General features: G+C 47.9%; 1 protein-coding gene across 1 annotated transcript in view; it reads right to left on the bottom strand.

Annotated features, from left to right (window-relative positions):
- Window positions 1-27,003, bottom strand: part of LOC134984026 (zinc finger protein 271-like) — a 54,314-nt gene that overhangs the window by 12,222 nt on the left and 15,089 nt on the right. Inside the window, exons 3-5 of the mRNA XM_063949669.1 lie at window positions 18,585-18,663; window positions 18,365-18,466; window positions 17,145-18,206 (exon numbers count right to left, since the gene is read on the bottom strand). Coding sequence (XP_063805739.1) covers window positions 17,145-18,206; window positions 18,365-18,466; window positions 18,585-18,663 — 1,243 coding nt within the window. The remainder of the gene's footprint in view (window positions 1-17,144; window positions 18,207-18,364; window positions 18,467-18,584; window positions 18,664-27,003) is intronic.

Raw genomic sequence — 27,003 nt, forward strand, 5'->3', positions numbered from 1 at the left:
ACGATGCAACTAGGTTGAGCCAAATGATCACCTGGCATGCTCCACAACACACTAAACGGTGGGTTGATTTGGAAAGTGATCTCCTGGGAATCCCGTCGGTCTCATATTTACCTTGGCTTTCAAGCAAGCAACGCCCACCACCTCACCACCCTTCACCCACAATAGATTTGACACTTAGCCATTGGCAGAATTTGAACAAAAAAGTAAAACTATCCACCCATCCCTCCCCTTTGACCCCCATCTGGTATAACTCAGCATTTCCCCCGGGGCTCTCCCACCAAATGGCCCGTCCTTGGCTTTCTGCAGGCATCACCAGAATTCACCACTTCACAGGGACACACGCCATTAGATCATTTTCTGATTTACAAAACACATAATCTTCCCAACTCTCTGTTTTACCAATATCTTCAAATCCGTCACTTTTTTTCTTCTCTTCGTCTACCATTTCTCTGACGTCCTAGTGGATGCTGGGAACTCCGTAAGGACCATGGGGAATAGCGGGCTCCGAAGGAGGCTGGGCACTCTAGAAAGATCTTAGACTACCTGGTGTGCACTGGCTCCTCCCACTATGACCCTCCTCCAAGCCTCAGTTAGATTTCGTGCCCGGCCAAGGTTGGATGCACACTAGGGGCTCTCCTCTTAGAAAGTAATAGTCTTAGATTTTGTTATTTTCAGTGAGACCTGCTGGCAACAGGCTCACAGCAGCGAGGGACTAAGGGGAGAAGAAGCGAACTCGCCTGCTTGCAGCCGGATTGGGCTTCTTAGGCTACTGGGCACCATTAGCTCCAGAGGGACCGACCGCAGGCCCAGCCTTGATGTTCGGTCCCGGAGCCGCGCCGCCGTCCCCCTTACAGAGCCAGAAGCAAGAAGATGGTCCGGAAAATCGGCGGCATGAAGACTCAGTCTTCACCAAGGTAGCGCACAGCACTGCAGCTGTGCGCCATTACTCCTCTCACACTTCACACTGCGGTCACTGAGGGTGCAGGGCGCTGGGGGGGCGCCCTGAGGCAGCAATACAAACACCTTGGCTGGCTAAAATACCTCAATATATAGCCCCTGGGGCTATATATGAGGTAACTACCCCTGCCAGAATTCCATAAAAAGCGGGAGAATAGGCCGCGAAAAAGGGGCGGAGCCTATCTCCTCAGCACACTGGCGCCATTTTTCCCTCACAGCTCCGCTGGAAGGAAGCTCCCTGGCTCTTCCCTGCAATCTACAGCACAGTAAGAGGGAAAAAGAGAGGGCGGGGCATCAAATTTGGCAGTATATACATTATAGTGTATTAAAAAGCAGCTATTAGGGACATAACTCAGTTAGTCCCTGTATATATATAGCGCTCTGGTGTGTGCTGGCATACTCTTACTCTGTCCCCCCAAAAGGGCTTTGTGGGTCCTGTCCTCTGTTTGAGCATTCCCTGTGTGTGTGGAGTGTGTCGGTACGGCTGTGTCGACATGTTTGAGGAGGATAATGATGTGGAGGCGGAGCAGATGCCTTTAGCAGGGATGTCACCCCCTGGATGGTTTTATGGCAGGAAATGAGTGCACGTATAGACTCCTTGCATAAAAAATTTGACGACATGCCGACTGTGGGACAGCCGAGTCTTCAGCTCGTGCCTGTCCAGTTGTCTCAAAAGTCATCAGGGGCTCTGAAACGCCCGCTATCTCAGATGGCACAAGTAGATGTCGACACGGATACTGACACCAGTGTCGACGACGATGAGTCAAATTTAATGCCCGTTAAGGCCATTCACTGCATGATTGAGGCAATGAAAGAGGTGTTAAATATTTCTGATTTACATCCCGGTACCACAAAGAAGGGTATTATGTTTGGGGAGAAAAAACTACCCGTAGTTTTTCCCCCGTCAGATGAATTAAATGAAGTGTGTGAAGAAGCGTGGCTTTCCCCTGATGAGAAATTGGTAATTCCTAAGAAGCTACTAATGGCGTTCCCTTTCCCGCCAGAGGATAGGTTACGTTGGGAAACACCTCCTAGGGTGGATAAAGCGCTCACACGTTTGTCTAAAAAGGTGGCACTACCGTCTCAGGATACGGCCGCCCTAAAGGAGCCTGCTGATAGAAAGCAGGAGGCGATCCTGAAGTCTGTTTACACACACTCAGGCATTATACTTAGACCAGCAATTGCGTCAGCATGGATGTGCAGTGCTGCCGCTGCGTGGTCAGATAAACTGTCAGAAAATATTGACACACTAGACAGAGACACGATTCTGCTAACAATTTACCATATCAAAGACTCAGTCTTATATATGAGAGATGCACAGAGGGAAATCTGCCGGCTGGCATCTAAAGTAAGTGCATTGTCCATCTCTGCTAGGAGATGTTTATGGACTCGCCAGTGGACTGGAGATGTAGATTCCAAAAGGCATATGGAAGTTTTGCCTTATAAGGGGGAGGAATTATTTGGGGATGGTCTCTCCGACCTAGTTTCCACAGCAACGTCTGGGAAATCAGCATTTTTACCCCATGTCCCCTCACAGCCCAAGAAGGCGCCATTTTATCAGGTTCAGTCCTTTCGGACCCAGAAAAACAAGCGAGGAAAAGGAGGGTCTTTTCTGTCTAGAGGCAGAGGTAGGGGAAAAAGGCTGCAGCAAACAGCAGGTTCCCAGGAACAAAAGTCCTCCCCCGCTTCCTCTTCCAAGTCCGCCGCATGACGGTGGGGCTCCACAGGCGGAGCCAGGTACTGTGGGGGCCCGCCTCATGAATTTCAGCGATCAGTGGGCTCGCTCACAGGTGGATCCCTGGATCCTTCAAATAGTATCTCAGGGATACAAGCTGGAATTCGAGGCGGCGCCACCCCACCGTTTCCTAAAATCCGCCTTGCCGATTGCTCCCTCAGACAGGGAGGCGGTGCTAGCAGCGATTCACAAGCTGTATTCCCAGCAGGTGATAATCAAGGTACCCCTACTTCAACAAGGCCGGGGTTACTATTCCACACTATTTGTGGTGCCGAAACCGGACGGTTCGGTGAGACCCATTTTAAATTTGAAATCCTTGAACACGTACATAAAAAAATTCAAGTTCAAGATGGAATCGCTCAGGGCGGTTATTGCAAGCCTGGACAAGGGGGATTACATGGTATCCCTGGACATCGAGGATGCTTACCTGCATGTCCCCATTTACAATCCTCACCAGGAGTACCTCAGATTTGTGGTACAGGATTGCCATTACCAATTCCAGACGCTGCCGTTTGGACTCTCCACGGCACCGAGGGTATTTACCAAGGTTATGGAAGAAATGATGATACTCCTTCGAAAAAAAGGAGTTTTAATTATCCCATACTTGGACGATCTCCTAATAAAGGCATGATCCAAGGAACAGTTGTTAGTGGGAGTAGCACTATCTCAGGAAGTGCTGCGCCAGCACGGCTGGATTCTGAATATCCCAAAGTCACAGCTGGTCCCCGCGACACGTCTAATGTTCCTGGGAATGATTCTGGACACAGTCCAGAAAAAAGTGTTTCTCCCGGAGGAGAAAGCCAGGGAGTTGTCTTCTCTAGTCAGAGACCTCCTAAAACCAAAACAGGTATCGGTGCATCACTGCACGCGGGTCCTGGGAAAGATGGTAGCTTCTTACGAAGCAATTCCATTCGGCAGGTTCCATGCCAGGATTTTTCAGTAGGACCTGTTGGACAAGTGGTCCGGATCGCATCTTCAGATGCATCGCTTGATAACCCTGTCTCTTCTGTGGTGGCTGCAGAGTGCTCATCTTTTGGAGGGCCGCAGATTCGGCATACAGGACTGGGTCCTGGTGACCACGGATGCCAGCCTACGAGGCTGGGGAGCAGTCACAAAGGGAAGAAACTTCCAAGGACTATGGTCAAGTCAGGAGACTGCCCTTCACATAAATATTCTGGAACTAAGGGCCGTTTACAATGCCCTAAGTCAAGCAAAATCCCTGCTCCTACACCAGCCGGTGCTGATCCAGTCAGACAACATCACGGCAGTCGCCCATGTGAATCGACAGGGCGGCACAAGAAGCAGGATGGCGATGGCAGAAGCCACAAAATTTCTCCGATGGGCGGAGAATCATGTACTAGCACTGTCAGCAGTGTTCATCCCGGGAGTGGACAACTGGGAAGCAGACTTTCTCAGCAGGCATGACCTCCACCCGGGAGAGTGGGGACTTCATCCAGAAGTCTTCCAAATGATTGTAAATCAATGGGGTCGTCCACAGGTGGACATGATGGCGTCCCGCCTAAACAAAAAACTAGAGAGGTATTGCGCCAGGTCAAGAGACCCTCAGGCGATAGCTGTGGACGCTCTAGTGACGCCGTGGGTGTACCGGTCAGTTTATGAGTTCCCTCCTCTACCTCTAATACCAAAGGTATTGAGAATAATAAGAAGGCGAAGGGTAAACACAATTCTCGTGGTTCCGGATTGGCCAAGAAGAACATGGTACCCGGAACTTCAAGAGATGATCTCAGAGGACCCGTGGCCTCTACCACTAAGACAAGACCTGCTCCAGCAGGGGCCCTGTCTGTTCCAAGACTTACCGCGGCTGCGTTTGACGGCATGGCGGTTGAACGCCGGATCCTGAAGGAAAAGGGCATTCCGGAGGCAGTCATTCCTACGCTTATTAAAGCCAGGAAAGAGGTTACAGCAACTCATTATCACCGCATATGGCGGAAGTATGTTGCATGGTGTGAGGCCGAAAAGGCGCCAACAGAGGAATTTCAACTAGGTCGATTTCTGCATTTCCTGCAAGCAGGAGTGAATATGGGCCTAAAACTGGGCTCCATTAAGGTACAGATCTCGGCTGTCGATTTTCTTTCAAAAAGAACTAGCTTCAGTACCTGAAGTTCAGACATTTGTAAAGGGAGTGCTGCATATTCAGCCCCCGTTTGTGCCCCCGGTGGCACCTTGGGATCTCAACGTGGTGTTGAGCTTCTTAAAATCACATTGGTTTGAACCACTAAAAACCGTGGATCTGAAATATCTCACGTGGAAGGTGGTCACGTTATTGGCCTTGGCTTCGGCCAGGCGTGTATCAGAATTGGCGGCTTTGTCTTGTAAAAGCCCTTATCTGATTTTCCATATGGATAGGGCAGAATTGAGGACTCGTCCCCAGTTTCTTCCTAAGGTGGTGTCAGCGTTTCACCTGAACCAGCCGATTGTGGTGCCTGCGGCTACTAGAGAGTTGGAGGACTCCAAGTTGTTAGACTTGGTCAGGGCCCTGAAAATATATGTTTCCAGGACGGCTAGAGTCAGAAAATCTGACTCGCTGTTTATCCTATATGCACCTAACAAGTTGGGTGCTCCTGCTTCTAAGCAGACTATTGCTCGTTGGATTTCCAGTACAATTCAACTTGCGCATTCTGTGGCAGGCCTGCCACAGCCAAAATCTGTCAATGCCCATTCCACAAGGAAGGTGGGCTCATCTTGGGCGGCTGCCCGAGGGGTCTCGGCTTTACAACTTTGCAGAGCTGCTACTTGGTCAGGGGCAAACACATTTGCAAAATTCTATAAATTTGATACCCTGGCTGAGGAGGACCTGGAGTTCTCTCATTCGGTGCTGCAGAGTCATCCGCACTCTCCCGCCCGTTTGGGAGCTTTGGTATAATCCCCATGGTCCTTACGGAGTTCCCAGCATCCACTAGGACGTCAGAGAAAATAAGAATTTACTCACCGGTAATTCTATTTCTCGTAGTCCGTAGTGGATGCTGGGCGCCCATCCCAAGTGCGGTTTATCTGCAATACTTGTACATAGTTATTGTTAACTAAATCGGGTTATTGTTAAGCCATCTGTTGAGAGGCTCAGTTGTTTCATACTGTTAACTGGGTATAATATCACGAGTTGTACGGTGTGATTGGTGTGACTGGTATGAGTCTTACCCGGGATTCAAAATCCTTCCTTATTGTGTACGCTCGTCCGGGCACAGTACCTAACTGAGGTTTGGAGGAGGGTCATAGTGGGAGGAGCCAGTGCACACCAGGTAGTCTAAGATCTTTCTAGAGTGCCCAGCCTCCTTCGGAGCCCGCTATTCCCCATGGTCCTTACGGAGTTCCCAGCATCCACTACGGACTACGAGAAATAGAATTACCGGTGAGTAAATTCTTATTTTCCATTGCCGGTTCCCTCCCCTCTTGAGAGATTCTGCATATATAAGTCAACTGATAGGGGCGCTATTTCTCTTCTCTACAAATCCAACCTCATCCCTGACTATCTCCCTCTTGAACTGCACGAGCTAGCATGGGAAGCGGATCTTGGGCAAAACTTTGATGAGGAGGGGTGTAGCGCAATTCGTTCCGCAATCTCACAATGCTCAATCAGTGTAGCAATTCGCAAAAACTCATACAAAATATATACGAGATGGTACTTGGTACCTGATCGGCTACACAGAATTTATCCGGATACCTCCGACATTTGCTGGAGGAACTGTGGCCATGTGGGCACCTTTTACCACATCTGGTGGACCTGCCCGGTAATCGCTAAGTATTGGGCGATGGTCCGCATGCTATCGTCTTAACTAATTGATTTGCCCACACCTCTCTCACCCGCTAACCTTATTCTCTGCGCTCCGCCCGACGCTATTTCTAAGGATTCGAAAAGAGTGATTCTCTTCATCTCTTGCGCAGCTAAATATCAAATAGCGCGTAATTGGAAGAGCCCCGGAGCGCCCAATTGTCAGGCACTAATTAACAGAATTTGGTTCGTCGCAAACATGGAATATATTACTAGCCTCCAACGCAACACAATACAAAAATTCCACTTCACCTGGCTCCCTTGGTACCGATATCATGACCACCCCCTTCCTGGATTGTACTAAAAACGAATTCCAATCTACAACTTTTTTCCCTCCCCCTCTTTTTTTCCCCTTCCCTTCCTCTCTTCTTCTTTCCATCTCTCATTTCCTCCACACTTAACGGACCCCCGATCCAGGGGAGGACCTCTTCTTCTTTATCTTCTTCCTCTTTCTCCACCTCTTGATTTCTCTCTCTAGTTCTCCTCTTCCAATCAGCTTGACCTTCCTACATTTCCACATGTCTATCGCTTCTACCTCAGCTCGTAACTTCGCAAGCTCGAGCTTCTTCCCGAAGCTATGTCTCTCTTTTCTCTAAAACTGTCCTAATATTCTCACTCACAATATCCAGATGTAACATTATTGTGATATTTAGTCTTATCCCTCTACTGTCTTTTTCACTTTTTTTTGGAGAAATTTGTTATGTATGTACTAATATTGGCTTCCTAGCCACAGGTATACTGATTGTGTCACCGTTATTTCACCATTCGCTGTTCCGTATGCTTCTCCCTTTCAATTTTTTTTTACATGATTGAAAAAAAAAGTGGTGAGAGAACAAACCAGCACACAACATAAAAAGAGGATAGCAACACAAACCACAACTTGAAAATAGGGACAGCAAAAGCAGACCCAAACTACAACACATAAGAACAACGCTTGCTGGAAAATATGAAAGCACAGAGGCGGGCGCCCAGTATCCCCTATGGACTACGAGAAAAGGATTTACCGGTAGGTATTAAAATCCTATTTTCTCTAATGTCCAAGGGGATACTGTGATGATCTTAGTACCATGGGGATGTTCCAAAACTCCAAACCGGGTGGGAGAGTGCGGAGACCCCATCAAAACTGATTGACCAAACTGAAGGCCCTCAGTTTCCAAGGTGTTAAACCTTTAAAACTTTACAGCATGTTCAAACCCAACCAAGTAGCTGCCCAGCATAACTGCAAAGCTGAGACACCCTGGGCAGCAACCTAGGAAGAACCCACTGACCGTGTGGAGTGGGCCTGAACAGACCTTGGCCGCGGCAAAGCCGCCAAAGAGTGAGCCTGTTGTATTGTAAGCCTGCTCCAACACGCAATAGACTGCTTCAAAGCAGGACAACCAATCTTTGAAGCATTATAGAGAACAAAAAGTGAGTCTGATTTTCTGAGACGAGCTGGCCTCTTGACATAAATCTCCAAAGCTCGAACCACGTCCAAGGACATTGGTGTAACAGACGTGCCAGTGACAACCAGAACCACCATCGGCCAATTGATATGAAATGCTGACACCACCTTAGGCAAGAATGTCTAGCGAGTTTTAAGCACCGCTCTATCCTCATGAAACACCAGAGAAGGACTCTTACAGGATAAGGCCCCTAATTCCAAAACACGCTTCACTGAGGCCAAGGCCAACAACATGATAGCCTGCCATGTCAAATACTCCATGTCCACCTTGTGGAAAGGTTCAATGAAACCGATTGGAGAAAGGCCAGAACCAAATTGAAAACTCATGGCGCTGTGGGAGGCACAAGGGGTGGTCGAATATGAAGGACACCTGTCAAGAACATCTGGACCACTGGGAAAACAGCCAATTGTTCCCTGGAAGAAAAAGACATGGCTGAGATTTGAACTTTTATGGAGCCTAAACGTAGGCCCACATCCACAACAGCCTGCAGGAAGTGCAAGAAATGTCCCAGATGAAAATCCACAGCAGAATACTGTTGACCCTCACACCAAGAGACACATTTCTTCCATATGTGATGGTAATGTTTCGATGCGTCCATCTGGCCGGCTTTCAGCATAGTCGAGATAACCTTGTCCGGAATCTCTTTACTGGCAAAAATCTTCCCAATATACTTCCATGGTAAGTCTGGATAGACGAACGGCCCTTGTGCAAGAGGATCATCCTGAATTGGCAGAGGCCAGGGGCCAATGAGTAATAAGGCTAGAATGTCTACATACCAGGCCCTGCTGGGCCAGTCTGGGGCAATCAGAATTGCCTGAACCCTGTCCCTTTAAGTCCTTTGAGAACTTTTGGAATTAGAGTAACTGGAGGGAACAAGTACACCAACCGGTAAATCCACGGTGTCGCCAGAGCGTCCACTGCTGTGGCCTGTGGATCCCTCCTCCCAGAAAAGTAACGCAGAAGCTTCTTGGTGAGCTGAGAAACCATCAAGTCGATTTGCGGTTAGCCCCATCGATTAAATATCTGCTGAAACACCTGCGGGTAGAGACCCCATTCCCCCAGGTGCAGATCATGTCTACTGAGGAAGTCTGCTCCCCAATTGTCTACTCCCGGAATTAATATGGCGGAAATGGCCTTGGGATTCCGCTCCACCCAGAGGAGTATCTGTGACACCTCCCTTATTGCAGCTCTGCTGTTTGGACCTCCTTGTTGGTTTATGTACGCCATAGTTGGGGGTTTTCCGACCATACCTGTATGGCCTGATACTGAAGGATATAATGAGGTCAGCAGAAGGTCATTGTAAATCGCCCTGAGTTCCAAAACATTTATCGGAAGGGAAGCCTCTTGATCAGACCACCTTCACTGGAACCGAGCCCCTAGGTTCACTTCACCCTAACCATGGAGGCTTGCATCCGTTGTCAACAGAATCCAATGTTGAATTCCGAAGTGTCAACACTCCGGGAGGGAGATCAGCAACCACCATAAAAGGGAAATCCTGGAGTTTGGTGAAAGGCATATCTTCTGGCGCATGTGCAGATGTGACCCAGACCATCTGTCCAGCAGATCCAGCTGGAATGGTCATGCATGAAATTTTCTGTACCGAATTGCTTTGTAGGAGACCATCATCTTTCCCAGTAAGCGTATGCAAAGATGTACCGAGATTTTGTTCAGCTTCAAAATGGAACGTACCATTGTCTGAATTATCTTTGCCTTGTCCATAGGAAGGAACACCTTCTGAGACACCGTGTTCAGTATCATTACCAGGAACTGAAGCCTCTGCGTAGGTTCTAGGTGGGATTTCTGCAGATTGAAAACCCACCCATGATCCGTGAGTAGTTGTGTTGGAAGGCTGATCTTTTCCATCAACTGTGCTCTGAATATAGGGGGTAATTCCAAGTTGATCGCAGCAGGAATTCTGTTAGCAACTGGGCAAAACCATGTGCACTGCAGGGGAGGCAGATATAACATGTGCAGAGAGAGTTAGATTTGGGTGTGGTGTGTTCAATCTGCAATCTAATTTGCAGTGTAAAAATAAAGCAGCCAGTATTTACCCTGCACAGAAATAAAATAACCCACCCAAATCTAACTCTCTCTGCACATGTTATATCTGCCCCCACTGCAGTGCACATGGTTTTGCCCAACTGCTAAAAAATTTCCTGCTGCGATCAACTTGGAATTACCCCCAGAGCCATTATGAGGAGATCGTCCAAGAATGGAACGATGTTCACTTCCTGCTTGCGGAGTTGTAGCAACATCTCTGGCATCACCCCTGATAACACCATCAGTGCCGATGAGAGACCAAAAGGCAAGGCCTGAACCTGGTAGTGACTGTCATGCAGTGCAAACTTGAGGTAAGCCTGAAGAAACGGCCATATTGGGATGTGAAGATACGCATCCTTAATATCCAGAGAAACCAGGAATTCCCCTTCTTCCATGTCACACTTGGCTTGAGTTGGGGATCTGACGACTGATAATTGACTGAGGGAGCAGCTATCGACAAAGGAAGGAAACAAGGTGGCTGAATGCAGTTCTTATTCATGGATTGAACACTTAGGCCCGAAGATGTAGAGCGGTAGGCAATGAGGACAATGACCAAGAATGATACACTGAAGACAGAGGAATTCAGTTTTAATGAGACCACAATCATACACAACGACTAGGAGAGAAGTCTGAGTGAATTTTGAAAGACGAAAGGTTAGTGATTTGTAAACGATGCTGAAGGACACTGAGTGAAGAGATGACTTGTGATTTTTAAACAATGCTGAAGAGAGGATCGCTGTGAGCACCATCAGCAAATGGAGACCCTCTACCAGATAGAGGGCCCAGTGGTTAAACCACAAGAGCAGGTGGACTGGGAGCAAAGGACTGCAATAACAGAACTGACCACCAGGCGGACACAACAGAACCAGGCTACCAGGGGATAACCTGGGAGCGCAGGGCACCTTACAGCAGCAAGTAACTTGAAGAACTGGCAACATAGCTAAGCATCAGCCCCTTTTTATAAGGTATGCATGTACCGGATTGGCTGGACGCGAACTGGGATACCTCTTGTCTTAGATTGGTCTGCAACATGGTGGATCCCTGCACAGAGGACACATATGGAACCAGCACACAGCCACAACCTCTGGCCTCAGCCTCCCAGACGCTGCACTCCAGCAACAGGACATTTGGAAACAGACACCTCTGGCTGCCATGCTCCGCTCCCCAGGACCCGGACCCCGGCCTCCAGACACCTGGCAGCCGCACCGGAGGACCTCGCTGCTGTAGCTCCTATCCATCGCAGCGACACCAGTCAGCTAAGAGGAAGCTAAGAGGAAGGCCGCAGGGACCAGAATCGGTGGTAAGACTCTGGATGCTGACAGTACTCCCCTTTTTAGGGAGGTCTCCGAACACCCACGCTGCTTAGTGGGATTCTTGGCATGAAAGTCACAACTCAGTCTTGGAGCATGAACATCCTCTGCAGCCACCCAAGATCTTTCCTCCGGACCATATCCTCTCCAATCTATGAGATACTGGATACGACCATACCTCTTGTGGAAGTCAAGAAACTTTTGAACCGCGAATTCCTCATTTTGAGCAGCTTGAACCTTGAGAGGTTAAGGGAAAGCTGCCCAAAAATGATTTAGTACAAGAGGCTTTAGCAGAGAAATGTGAAAGGCATTGGGAATTTTCAAATAGGGAGGCAGTTTCACCTTGTAAGAAACAGGATTCAACACTCTTTTAATAGGATACGGACAATGAATCTTGGAGCAAACTTTTGGTAGGAACTTTGAGTCTGAGGTTTCTGGTGGATATCCAAACACAATCTTCCACTTTGAGACTAGGAACAGCCCTACGTTTCTGATCAGCATAGGTCTTTTATTTCTGGGAAGCCTTAAGTAGCGCCTTATGAATTTGTCTCCAAATCTTAGTGAACTGACGAAAAGCGGATTCAGCAGCAGGAACCTCAAGAGGTGGGAGAGGAAGGAACTCGTGGATGAAAACTATAGTTAATTAAGAAAGGAGTGGAATTGGTAGAAGAATGATATAGTTTATTGTATGCAAACTCAGCAAATGGGAGGTAATCCATCCAGTCTTCTTGAGCAGGGGACATGAACATCCGTAAGAAAGTTTCCAGATCTTGGTCGACTCTTTCAGTCTGTCCGTCAGTCTGGGGATGGTAGGCTGAAGAGAAGTTCAACTTGATTTCTAGGACAGAGCTTAGAGCTTTCCAGAACTTGGCGACGAATTGAGGACCCTGATCAGAAACTAGTTCCTGTGGAAGGCCATGCAAATGAAAATTCTATGAGAAAAACAATTTGGATAGCTGAGGAGCAAAGGGAAGACCGGTGAGGGGTATGAAGTAAGCCATCTTTGAAAATCATTCCACAATGACCCAAATGGTGTTGTGCCCTCTGGAGACTGGCAAATCGGTTATGAAATCCATAGAGATGTGAGTCCAAGGCTTTTGAGGTGTTGGAAGTGGATGAATAAGACCCGAGGGAGATGTTCGTGAACTTTTATGTTGAACACACTTGGAACAGGCTGCTACAAATTCAAAGACATCCGTTTTAAGATGAGGCCACCAGAAGAATTGCTGAATGAACTTGAGAGTCTTAAGACTACCGGCATGACCCATGAAAGATGAAGAATGAGCCCACGTAAGCAATTTCCTGCACAATTTTTGGTGCTACAAAAGTTCTTCCCGGAGGAGGTAGAGGAACAGTACGAGTTGAAGCAAATGAAGCCAGATTCAGAATAAATTGTTTCTCAGAGGAGTTGAGTGAATCATCCATTTGAAAAGAATGAGAAAGTGCATCTGCTCTTCGATTTAAGGTTCCTGGGCGGTTAAAGAGTTTGAAGGAGAACCGAGAGAAGAAGAGAGCCCACCTGGCTTGCCATGGGTTTAAACAAAGAGTTTAAGCAATGGGTTTAAGCCATCATGGAAGGACTTGGAGGAGAAGACGGAATGGGAGAAGATTCTGATTGATCAGGACTGGGGCTCAATGTTAGTTGATTAGGAAGAAGAAAAGGTCTCAAGTCAGTTTGAGAGGTTTCCTGTTGAGGACGAGGTTTAGCTTTCTTATGAGATGATTTTCCAGTTCTGCCCATTCTTCAGCATAACATTACGGAGATTAGAGAACAAGGTCAGGAGGCCAGTAGCGACATAGCAGAAGTATTGAAGTGTGGAAATAGGGAGACATCAGTGAGCGTAGATCCCCAGTGGCCATCGGTTACAGAAACATTGTGAGGTCAGTTGTTTATGGGTAATAGCCAGAAGATGCCATCCTTGGGCGGTAAAGTAATTTATAGGAGTCAGAAACTGGAGCCTGCTACTGTCCTGGACATATGGACTGTTACGCCATAGCTTTACTGATGCCCCAAGAGCTCTAATTGGATCTTGATGGGATTGAGGGGAGCAGGAAGAAAAAAAAAACAGCAGCAGTCATACAGTATGGAGGATGTAGTCAGCACAGTCTGCCATTAGAAGGAGTTGACATAGCAGGAGTGGGAGCCAGGCAATAATAATAATAAAAGCAGTTCAGACCAATTACTGCCCAGGTAGGGCCGCAGTGGCAGAAGTCCTTGCAGGAAATCACTGAGGCTGTAGTGAAGGGCACTGACCATGGGCTGGCAGTGTCTGTAGCTCCCAGAGAAGCGGCTGGTTTCAGGAGGGCATGTGGCTATATTGTCAGTTTTCAAGATGGCCACTTCTGGCAGGGAAGCCCAAATTAGAAAAAATCTGGCCGGCTATGGCGGGTGAACCAGGTCAGTAATAAGGCAGGAGAGGAGAGGGTACTAGGATGCAGTGACACAGGGTAGCGTATCTGGCTGCATAGGAATTCCACGTGTATGTCCTCTATAATTCACAGCTCCGCTAGATTCCCCCATAGCACCATGGGTTAGGAGGAGAGGTGGAGATGCTGGAACACTGCTTGAGTGATGACAGGCAAGCACTCTGTGTATTACCCGTTGCCACGAGTCTAGGCTTCAACGGCCGGAAAGTAGAAGGCAGGCTGCGGGCGGGTGAGCTGACTAACCTGACGCGTCCCTGCTGAGACCACCAATCCCCATAGTATGCGCCACATCAGATGCCGGGAGAGCAGCTCCACTCCATGTCTCCAGCAGCGGTTACAGATGATCCCCAGTCAGCCTCTCCACACGACTCCAACAGCACAGCTAGGCACAAGAGTGGACAGGGCGCACAGCCCTCAGTGAGTAGCAGCGCTACCTCGCTGAGGTCCGGTCCGCGGTGGGATCACTGCACAACTTCAGTCCGCAGCTGCAGATCCGGGTGTAGGCCGCAACCTGCAAAAGCCAAATGAATGGCTCCCCGGCTATGCAACCTTCACACCAGGGTGTCAAAACACAAAGAGGGACAAGAAAGGGCCCGAAAGAGCCGTAGGGCAGCTGTAAAAGGCAGAAAGGACCTATATAAGCAGGAGCTCCTTTATCCTGCTTCCTGCTGCCTTTCCAGTCAGGCCACACCCCCCGTGACATCATTTATTGATGTTGAAAACAAAAGTAATGTAGATTTTCACACCAATCTAAGACTTGCGAATCTACTTTGGGAGCCACCTCCCTTTTTTTTAAACAGACCACAGCTGGACGAGGATAATTGGAATTCCATTTCTTGGAATTTTAACTTCCTACTGGGCGTAAACCCAAAATTTCCATCAGCTGTTTTGGGATGTTTAAACACAGTTGCCTTAGCTTTTATAGTTTTTCACACAGGCTCTGCTGCCTCTTCTAAGTATAGAATGGCTTACATAGCACTAATTAGCTCAGATGATATGTACACTGAGCTGAGACCTTCCGAAGTGCAATGAGTCCTCATCCTCCAACCAATCCTCATCTAAAACATGTGTAGACTGTGAAGATGTTGTATCATGTCTATGTGATTTACTTACCACCAGCCTTTAAGGCTGCTTTTTTGAGAGGCTGACAATTCCCTAGGTGTATAAACCTCAGAATGAATGTTGCATGTAAGGGTTAATAGGGAAACCTATCACTGGTATAGGAGCTGGTATAAACTGCTCAGCTACATTGGATAATGTCTGTGCAAAGTAGCCCATGAAGGTTCACCAGAACCTGTGCCTGCCTCACTATACACGTTGGTAAGAGTTGTCGCGACGCGGTCGGGAGTTGTTGGAGCGACTCTAAGGTGCGTATAAGATGCTTTATAGAAAGATCACTAAATAAAAAAATAGTAATACTATAAAATAAAATAAGAAAACTTATGGCTGCTAAAAAAAACAGCAGCCCTCTGACCATGGTCCGGCTCCTGCTGCACCAAACAAAAAACTGATTTGCCTGAGCCAGGAGGCGGGGATATATGGACAGGCCCGTTGCATGCTGGGAGGCCGAATGCTTTGACCGTTTTTTGCAAATCTGCTGTCACGTCATCATATCCCAATGTTATCCTGTGGATAATCTGTGGACCCTGCCAGAGAAAGATATATATATTTAAGAGGATAGAATTTGATCGGTGTTGTTACACTGTTTTGTTGGCAGGTTAATTGATACTTTTGTCCTCATTGGTTACTATAGGTCACGTGGACGAGGTTCTCTCCGTGTCCCTGGACGTAGCGTGTTGGATGACGTCACTTTGATGCGCTGGAGTGCGCAACGGATGGCGACATGGACATTCCACCGGGTATATTAGGAGAGTGGTTGTATGTCTCTTTTGTTCTACACCCTGATGAAAATGCCGCGAATAGAGCATTGAAACGTTGGTACACTAAACCTGCATGGTCTATTTATTCTGAGTGCCGCCTTGTATGGATTCTACATTACGTTGCACCAACTGATGCAGCCTGGTTTGGAGGGCACCGGCTATTGATTCTTTAATATTTTCTTCAGGTTTCTTTTTCAGATGGAACCATGGGTCGTGCACGTGATGCAACTCGGAAAAGGGAGCCATTGGTTTTGGCCGAGACCGGCATTTGTTTGTTGGTGATCCCTTGTAGACAGTGAGTAGTATCCATCTACAGTGGAAGAAGCATGGACACCAAGAATCTCAGCGGGGGAATAGTGGGCGAAGTAGATCATGACAAATCAGGACCACAGGCATTTAGGGCGCCTAGCAACCACCAATTGTTCCAAATGCACCAGGAACTGCACCAACAGTACAATGCCGGACCCAGCCAAGCAGTCCCACAGTCCCAGATCTGGTGAATTGGAGGGCCACGTGAGATGTGGTGGCACGTCAGACTGGTGCTCTGAAAACCAATCCAAGCCTTTCGGCCACTGTTCCGCCGCTGAGAGCAAACCTAAAGTCTAACACTAATGCGATAGCTGTTTTTATGGTAATTATTTTGGACAATAGAGTAGGACCTGCAGTATAGCGGGGTCCCTTGTCGGGGGCTGTAGGCTTAAATGCACTGAGCAATACATGAACTAAAACTCCACTGTTTATTATTGTTAGTTAAAATAGTGAGTGCAAGACACATTTATGTATGTAGTAAGGCTACTGGGAGACCTTAGATTGAGCAATATTGGATCTGGCCATTACATTCCCTAAAGTCATAACTTCAGAACTGCACAGAGCAGGAACTATTATTCACAAGTAATTAGGAATGTGTTCATCATGAAGGTTATACAATTATTTCAAGTCTGCACAACTGATATTTGAGAATAAAGCCTTTAACAGAAAACTCCCCTGAAGAAGTCACTATTGACGAAACACGTTGGGTGACACGCAATTTGGATTTAGAGTGAATTGGAGTGGATAAGAACAAGCCAGCCCATGCAAGGGTGACAAGTGCAAAACGCTTGCCTTATGATTATACAGATATGTACTTGTGATAAGCTTTTAATCTGTTTAACTTGAAGTTCTAGATTCAAATTTCATTTTATTTCTGAATCTTATACGAATTGTATTTGGTGAGCTCAGGTCTACAGTATAGCAGGAAATATTTCATACCTGCATCATCTAACAAAATGCATATAAATTAGGCACTCCACAAAAAACAATACTAATTATATTATATACATACATATATACACATTTATATATAATCACTAATAATAAACTTCTGCTTGTTACTTTTAATAACATTATAGTGTTGTGTGTAATAACTCTCTACATGTGATGTTTGTCATGGATAGCCTTGTGTTAGAGTCTCCCAACTGAGAACAGGGCTGATGGCGGAGGAGGGTGTAGGATAAGAGATTGCTGTAGTGACTGAGCAAGGAGAATATGTGACTTCTGTAATAAGTGTTTATTACTCACCTGTGCTGATATCTGTAGGGATCTCCTCCTCCTTACATTGCTGATCACCCCTCACATACGTCTCTTCTTCTCCCTCTATATCTTCTGCCTTTATATCAGTCACATACGTCTCTTCTTCTCCCTCTGTATCTTCTGCCTTTATATCAGTCACATACGTCTCTTCTTCTCCCTCTGTATCTTCTGCCTTTATATCCGTCACATACGTCTCTTCTTCTCCCTCTATATCTTCTGCCTTTATATCAGTCACATACGTCTCTTCTTCTCCCAATGTATCTTCTGACTTTATATCAGTCACATACGTCTCTTCTTCTCCCTCTGTATCTTCTGCCTTTATATCAGTCACATACGTCTCTTCTTCTCCCTCTGGATATTCTGCCTTTATATCAGTCACATACGTCTCTTCTTCTCCCTCTGTATCTTCTGCCTTTATATCAGTCACATACGTCTCTTCTTCTCCCTCTGGATATTCTGCCTTTATATCAGTCACATACGTCTCTTCTTCTCCCTCTGTATCTTCTGCCTTTATATCAGTCACATACGTCTCTTCTTCTCCCTCTATATCTTCTGCCTTTATATCAGTCACATACGTCTCTTCTTCTCCCTCTGTATCTTCTGCCTTTATATCAGTCACATACGTCTCTTCTTCTCCCTCTGTATCTTCTGCCTTCATATCAGTCACATACGTCTCTTCTTTTCCCTCTATATCTTCTGCCTGTATATCAGTCACATACGTCTCTTCTTCTTCCTCTATATCTTCTGCCATCATATCAGTCACATATGTCTCTTCTTCTCCCTCTATATCTTCTGCCTTTATATCAGTCACATACGTCTCTTCTTCTCCCTCTATATCTTCTGCCTTTATATCAGTCACATACGTCTCTTCTTCTCCCTCTATATCTTCTGCCTTTATATCAGTCACATACGTCTCTTCTTCTCCCTCTGTATCTTCTGCCTTTATATCAGTCACATACGTCTCTTCTTCTCCCTCTGTATCTTCTGCCTTTATATCAGTCACATACGTCTCTTCCTCTCCCTTTATATTTTCTGTTTTAATATCAGACAGACGTTCTACCTAAAAAAACAAAAAACACTATAATGACATTTGCATACAGTCAGATGAAACTAAGGTGAAACAGTATAATATCAGTGTATAAGACACACACAGCTCCTCTACAGATCATATAGTGACAGTCACTTTGGAATATTGGGGAGACCCTAAATCCCACCTACCTGATCCTCCTGTGGGATCCTGTGATTCTCCTCTGTACAATCCTGGGAATACAGAGGACGGGGACATCTCTCTGGGGTATCTCTGTTACTGGGCCCATCTGTAGGAGACACACAGTGACTGAGTACAGTGTATATATGTGATTATCAGGTGATGTGCGTATATAGGGGGCCCCATACCTGCTCTCCCCTGTACAATACATGACAGTCTCCTCTTACCCAGTGATGTGAGGGGCCGGTGATTCTCCATCATCACGTCATTGTACAGACCCCTGTGTTCCTCTACATACTCCCCCTCCTGCATGGAGACATAGACAGTGACATCCTGACACCTTATAGGTACCTGACACACAGTGATACAGTCATCACCCAGACACATCCCCCTGTGTTACTGTATAATGCCCCATTCCCAGCAGTCACCTCTCCAGTCATCATCCAGACACGTCCCCTGGTGTCACTGTATAATGTCCCATTCCCAGCAGTCACCTCTCCAGTCATCACCCAGACTCATCCCCTGGTGTTACTGTATAATGCCCCATTCCCAGCAGTCACCTCTCCAGTCATCACCCAGACACATCCCCCGGTGTTACTGTATAATGCCCCATTCCCAGCAGTCACCTCTCCAGTCATCACCCAGACACATCCCCCGGTGTTACTGTATAATGTCCCATTCCCAGCAGTCACCTCTCCAGTCATCACCCAGACACGTCCCCCGGAGTTACTGTATAATTTCCCATTTCCAGCAGTCACCTCTCAAGTCATCACCCAGACTCATCCCCTGGTGTTACTGTATAATGCCCCATTCCCAGCAGTCACCTCTCCAGTCATCACCCAGACACATCCCCTGGTGTTACTGTATAATGTCCCATTCCCAGCAGTCACCTCTCCAGTCATCACCCAGACACGTCCCCCGGAGTTACTGTATAATGTCCCATTTCCAGCAGTCACCTCTCAAGTCATCACCCAAACACATTCCCTGGTGTTACTGTATAATGTCTTATTCCCAGTAGTCACCTCTCCAGTCATCACCCAGACTCATCCCCTGGTGTTACTGTATAATGCCCCATTCCCAGCAGTCACCTCTCCAGTCATCACCCAGACACATCCCCAGGTGTTACTGTATAATGCCCCATTCCCAGCAGTCACCTCTCCAGTCATCACCCAGACACGTCCCCCGGAGTTACTGTATAATGTCCCATTTCCAGCAGTCACCTCTCAAGTCATCACCCAAACACATCCACTGGTGTTACTGTATAATATCCCATTCCCAGTCACCTCTCCAATCATCACCCAGACACATCCCTGGTGTTACTGTATAATATCCCATTCCCAGTCACCTCTCCAATCATCACCCAGACATGTCCCCTGGTGTTACTGTATAATGTCCCATTTCCGGCAGTCACCTCTCCAGTCATCACTCAGACACATCCCCTGGTGTTACTGTATAATGTCCCATTCCCAGCAGTCACCTCTCCAGTCATCACCCAGACACATCCCCTGGTGTTACTGTATAATCAGTGTTCGCAAATACGCGCTATAGCGCGTATTTTACCCTGATCTGTGGTCCGGGGACTCACTTTTCTAAACTGTGTGGGTCCCCGGGGACGCGCTCCGCTGAAGCTGGTTGTTTTGTATCAGCTTCCTGTAACAGACGACAGAAGCGGAGCCTTACCAGTCCTCTAGCGGCGCCCCCCCCCCCTTCCCCCTCGATCACCTGCTGCAGCATCATGGGGGACGGACAGCGAGAGAGTGAGGACGGCTTATCCCCCCCTCCCGCCGATCACCTGCTGCAGCTTCACGGGGGCTGGACAGAGAGCAGGGATGGCTCTGCGGCGCGCTACACACTGTGTTGTTGCGGGTGGAGTTGAACGCCGGTGACCGCGTCCTGTGCGGAAGGGTGAGCTGGACTTGGGGTGGCGGCTGGGGGGCTGCTCATATCGGTGGGAAGGCAGAGATGGGGGCTGCATGGCGCCGGCAAGCAGGTGTTAAACACCACAAAAAATGTTGCATGGGGTGGGGGTGAGTGCTGCCTGTAATTTATGTGCTGACTGATCAACCTCAGTGACACTCACTGTGCTGGCTGTCTTTGTTGGTTGCCACTGGTTACTGTAAAGACAGCCAGCACAGTAAGTGTCACTGAAGTTGATCAGTCAGCACATAAAATAAGAATTTACTTACCGATAATTCTATTTCTCGTAGTCCGTAGTGGATGCTGGGAACTCCGTAAGGACCATGGGGAATAGCGGCTTCGCAGGAGACTGGGCACATCTAAAGAAAGCTTTAGGATCACCTGGTGTGCACTGGCTCCTCCCCCTATGACCTTCCTCCAAGCCTCAGTTAGGATACTGTGCCCGGACGAGCGTACACAATAAGGAAGGATTTTGAATCCCGGGTAAGACTCATACCAGCCACACCAATCACACTGTACAACTTGTGATCTGAACCCAGTTAACAGCATGATAATAGAGGAGCCTCTAGAAAAGATGGCTCACTACAACAATAACCTGAATTTTTTGGTAACAATAATTATGTACCAGTATTGCAGACAATCCACACTTGGGATGGGCGCCCAGCATCCACTACGGACTACGAGAAATAGAATTATCGGTAAGTAAATTCTTATTTTCTCTGACGTCCTAGTGGATGCTGGGAACTCCGTAGGACCATGGGGATTATACCAAAGCTCCCAAACGGGCGGGAGAGTGCAGATGACTCTGCAGCACCCAATGAGAGAACTCCCGGTCCTCCTCAGCCAGGGTATCAAATTTGTAGAATTTTACAAACGTATTTTCTCCTGACCAAGTAACTGCTCGGCAAAGTTGCAAAGCCGAGACCCCTCGGGCAGCTGCCCAAGATGAGCCCACCTTCCTTGTGGAGTGGGCATTTAAGATTTTTGGCTGTGGCAGGCCTGCCACAGAATGTGCAAGCTGAATTGTACTACAAATCCAACGAGCAATAGTCTGCTTAGAAGCAGGAGCACCCAGCTAGTTGGGTGCATACAGGATAAACAGCGAGTCAGATTTCCTGACTCCAGCCGTCCTGGAAACATATATTTGCCGGGTCCTGACAACGTCTAGCAACTTGGAGTCCTCCAAGTCCCTAGTAGCCGCAGGCACCACAATAGGTTTGGTTCAGGTGAACGCTGAAACCACCTTAGGGAGAAACTGAGGACGAGTCCTCAATTCCGCCCTGTCCGAATGGAAAATCAGATAATGGCTTTTACAGGATAACGCCACCAATTCTGACACGCGCCTGGCCCAGGCCAGAGCCAACAGCATGACCACTTTTTCTGTGAGATATTTTAACTCCACAGATTTAAGTGGGTCAAACCAATGTGACTTTTTTGGAACCCAAAAACCACCTGGAGATCCCAAAAGTGCCACTGAAGGCACAAAAGAAGGCTGTATATGCAGTACCCCCTTAACAAATGTCTGAACTTCAGGGACTGAAGCTAGTTCTTTTTTGGAAGAAAATTGACAGAGCCGAAATTTGAACCTGAATGGACCCCAATTTCAGGCCCATAGATACTCCTGTTTTCAGGAAATGTAGGAATCGACCCAGTTGAAATTCCTCCGTCGAGCCTTACTGGCCTCGCACCACGCAACATATTTTCGCCAAATGCGGTGATAATGTTTTGCGGTTACATCCTTCCTGGCTTTGATCAGGATAGGGATGACTTCATCCGGAATGCCTTTTTCCTTCAGGATCCGGCGTTCAACCGCCATGCCGTCAACGCAGCCGCGGTAAGTCTTGGAACAGACAAGGTCCTTGCTGGAGCAGGTCCCTTCTTAGAGGTAGAGGCTACGGATCCTCCGTGAGCATCTCTTGAAGTTCCGGTTAATTCCTTCTTGGTCAATCCGGAGCCACTAATATAGTGCTTACTCCTCTCCATCTTATCAATCTCAGTACCTTGGGTATGAGAGGCAGAGGAGGGAACCCATACACTGATTGGTACACCCACGGTGTTACCAGAGCATCCACAGCTATTGCCTGAGGGTCCCTTGACGTGGCGCAATACCTGTCGAGTTTTTCCCAACGGTTTATAATCATGTGGAAGACTTCTGGGTGAAGTCCTTACTCTCCCGGGTGGAGGTCGTGCTGAGGAAAACTGCTTCCCAGTTGTCCACTCCCGGAATGAAAACTGCTGACAGAGCTATCACATGGTTTTTCGCCCCGCGAAGAATCCTTGCAGCTTCTGCCATTGCCCTCCTGCTTCTTGTGGCACCCTGTCTGTTTACGTGGGTGACTGCCGTAATGTTGTCCGACTGGATCAACACCGGCTGACCTTGAAGCAGAGGTCTTGCTAAGCTTAGAGCATTCAGGACATTTATGTGAAGTGATGTCTCCAGGCTTGACCATAAGCCCTGGATATTCCTTCCCTGTGTGACTGCTCCCCAGCCTCGCAGGCTGGCATCCGTGGCCACCAGGACCCAGTCCCGAATCTGCGGCCCTCTAGAAGATGAGCACTCTGCAACCACCACAGGAGGGATACCCTTGTCCCTGGTGACAGGGTTCTCCGCTGAAGCATCTGAAGATGCGACCCGGACCATTTGTCCAGTAGGTTCCACTGGAAAGTCTTGCGTGGGATCTGCCGAATGGGATTGCTTCATAGGAAGCCACCATTTTTACCCAGAACCCCTGTGCATTGATGCACTGATACTTGGTTCGGTTTTAGGAGGTTCCAGACTAGCTCGGATAACTCCCTGGCTTTCTCCTCCGGGAGAAACACCTTCTTTCTGGACTGTGTCCAGGATCATCCCTAGGAACAGAAGACAAGTCGTCGGAACCAGCTGCGATTTTGGAATATTGAGAATCCAATCGTGCTGCCGCAACACTATCTGAGATAGTGCTACACCGATCTCCAACTGTTCCCTGGATCTTACCCTTATCAGGGAATCGTCCAAGTAAAGGATAACTAAAATTCCCTTCCTTCGAAGGAATATCATCATTACGGTCATTACTTCAGTAAAGACCCGGGGTGCCGTGGACCATCCCTACGGCAGCGTCCGAACGGATAGTGACAGTTCTGTACCATAACCTGAAATACCCTTGGTGAGAAGGGTAAATTTTGACATGAAAGTAAGCATCCTTGATGTCCCGAGACATCATGTAGTCCCCTTCTTCCAGGTTTGCAATCACTGCTCTGAGTGACTCAATTTTGAATTTGAACCTCTGTATGCAAGTGTTCAAAGATTTTAGATTTTAAAATCGGTCTCACCGAGCCGTCTGGCTTCGGTACCACAATAGTGTGGAATAATACCCCGTTCCCTGTTGCAGGAGGGGTACCTTAATTATCACCTGCTGGGAATACAGCTTGTGAATGGCTTCCAAAACTGCCTCCCTGTCAGCGGGAGACGTCGGTAAAACAGACTTTTGGAAACGGCGAGGGGGATACGTCTCGAATTCCAATTTGTACCCCTGAAATATTACCTGAAGGATCCAGGGGTCTACTTGCGAGTGAGCCCACTGCGCACTGAAATTCATTGAGAACGGGACCCCACCGTGCCTGAACTTGTAAAGCCCTAGCGTCATACTGAGGGCTTGGCAGAGGCGGAAAAGGGTTTCTGTTCCTTGGAACTGGCTGATCTCTGCAGCCATTTTCCTCTCCCTCTGTCACGAGCAGAAAAGAGGAACCCTTTTGTCCGCTTGCCAACCAGGACTGCGCCTGATAATACGGCGTCTTATTTTGAGAGGCGACCTGGGGTACATCCCCTTTTTTAAGGCAATACTTCCAAATGCCGTTTGGAATCCGCATCACCTGACCACTTTACTGGTATAATTGGACAACGCACTTATACTTGATGCCAGTCGGCAAATATTCCGCTGTGCATCACGCATATATAGAAATGCATCTTTTAATTGCTCTATAGGCAATAATATACTGTCCTTATCTAGGATATCATATTTCCAGTCAGGGAATCCGACCACGCCAACCCAGCACTGCACATCCAGGCTGAGGCGATTGCTGGTCGCAGTATAACACCATTATGTGTGTAAATACATTTTAGGATACCCTCCTGCTTTCTATCAGCAGGATCCTTAAGGGCGGCCATCTCAAGAGAGGGTAGAGCCCTTGTTCTTACAAGCGTGTGAGCGCCTTATCCCCCCTAGGGGGTGTTTCCCAACGCACCCTAACCTCTGGCGGGAAAAGGTATACTGCCAATAACTTTTTAGAAATTATCAATTGTTATCGGGGGGAAACTTACGCATCATCACACGCCTCATTTTATTTCTCAGATTCAGGAAAACTACAGGAAGTTTTTCCTCACCAAACATAATACCCCTTTTTTGGTGGTATTCATATTATCAGAAAAGTGTAAACTTTTTCCATTGCCTCAATCATGCAATGTGTGGCCCTATTGGAAATCACGGTTGTCTCTTCACCGTCGACACAGGAGTCAGTACCCGTGTCGGCGTCTGTATCTGAGGTAACGGGCGCTTTAGAGCCCCTGTATGAGACGTCTGGACAGGCACAAGCTGAGTAGCCGGCTGTCTCATGTCAACCACTGTCTTTTATACAAAGCAGACACTGTCACGCAATTTCAACAGTACATCCACTCAGGTGTCGACCCCCTAGGGGGTGACAACCCTATTACAGACACTCTACTCCGTCTCCTCATCATTTTTCTCCTCATACATGTCGACACAAACGTACCGACACACAGCACACACACAGGGAATGCTCTGATAGGACAGGACCCCACTAGCCCTTTGGGGAGACAGAGGGAGAGTTTGCCAGCACACACCAGAGCGCTATATATATACAGGGATAACCTTATATAAGTGTTTTTCCCTATAGCTGCTGTATTGTTTATACTGCGCCTAATTTGTGCCCCCCTCTCTTTTTTAACCCATTTCTGTAGTGTAGTGACTGCAGGGGAGAGCCAGGGAGCTTCCCTCCAACTGAGCTGTGAGGGAAAATGGCGCCAGTGTGCTGAGGAGATAGGCTCCGCCCCTTTCTCGGCGTCCTTATCATCCGTTTTTCTGTATGTTTTGGCAGGGGTTAAATGCATCCATATAGCCCAGGAGTTATATGTGATGCATTTATTTTAGCCATATAAGGTTTTTATCGATTTATTGCGTCTCAGGGCGCTGCCCCCCCCAGCGCCCTGCACCCTCAGTGACCGGAGTGTGAAGTGTGCTGAGAGCAATGGCGCACAGCTGCGGTGCTGTGCGCTACCTTATTGAAGACAGGACGTCTTCTGCCGCCGATTTTTCCGGACCTCTTCGCTCTTCTGGCTCTGTAAGGGGGCCGGCGGCGCGGCTCCGGGACCCATCCATGGCTGGGCCTGTGATCGTCCCTCTGGAGCTAATGTCCAGTAGCCTAAGAAGCCCAATCCACTCTGCACGCAGGTGAGTTCGCTTCTTCTCCCCTTAGTCCCTCGATGCAGTGAGCCTGTTGCCAGCAGGTCTCACTGAAAATAAAAAACCTAAGTCTATTTACTCTAAGCAGCTCAGGAGAGCCACCTATATTGCACCCTTCTCGGCCGGGCACAAAAACCTAACTGAGGCTTGGAGGAGGGTCATAGGGGGAGGAGCCAGTGCACACCAGGTGATCCTAAAGCTTTCTTTAGATGTGCCCAGTCTCCTGCGGAGCCGCTATTCCCCATGGTCCTTACGGAGTTCCCAGCATCCACTAGGACGTCAGAGAAATTACAGGCAGCATGACTCGAATCCAGTGGTTGTACCAAATGTCCGAAGTCGGCGGTCAGGATGTTGGCATTTAGTATACCGACACCAGCATCCCGATCGCAGCAAAGCAGACAAGAGTGACGAGTGCAGAGGGTACCTTAACCTCCCACCCCTAACCCTCAGTTTCCCACAGCCTAAACCTAACCCACCCCCTTAGTTCCTAACACTTATACCCCCTCTCTGCAGCCTAACCCTAACCTCCCCAACACCATATCCTAACCCCCCCCCGACCCGCAGTGGCGGCAGTGCATACTTACCTTCAGGATCCTGACTGTCGGGATATCGTTGGTGGGATCCTAATCTTCTCGGGATGTCAGCGTTGGTATTCTGGCGGCTGGCAGGATTCCGGCATCGGTATTACGGCTCCTGGGATCCCGACAGCCAGGATTCTGAACGCATACTTCCGATATGATAACAGCCCCGCAGCATTGTCACCCTCCCTCCCCCACAACACTTCTGTAGTGTCTAAATCCAGACTGAGGCTCCTATTATAGCGGCACCATAAAGCCATAACATATAGAAAATGTATTATTTTATAATGTTGTCCTGTTTTTTAATCATATAATTGTTAAGTGCTCTGCCTGGCGCAATGTGTATAACGTGCTCTACCTGCGCAATATGTATAACGTGCTCTACCTGCGCAATATGTATAACGTGCTCTACCTGGTGCAATGTGTATAACATGCTCTACCTGGTGCAATGTGTATAACATGCTCTACCTGGTGCAATGTGTATAACGTGCTCTACCTGCTGCAATGTGTATAACGTGCTCTACCTGCTGCAATGTGTATAACGTGCTCTACCTGCTGCAATGTGTATAACGTGCTCTACCTGGTGCAATGTGTATAACGTACTCTACCTGCTGCAATGTGTATAACGTGCTCTACCTGGTGCAATGTGTATAACGTGCTCTACCTGGTGCAATGTGTATAACGTGCTCTACCTG

The sequence above is a fragment of the Pseudophryne corroboree genome, assembly GCF_028390025.1.
Source record: "Pseudophryne corroboree isolate aPseCor3 chromosome 3 unlocalized genomic scaffold, aPseCor3.hap2 SUPER_3_unloc_30, whole genome shotgun sequence".
NCBI classification, from domain to species: domain Eukaryota; kingdom Metazoa; phylum Chordata; class Amphibia; order Anura; family Myobatrachidae; genus Pseudophryne; species Pseudophryne corroboree.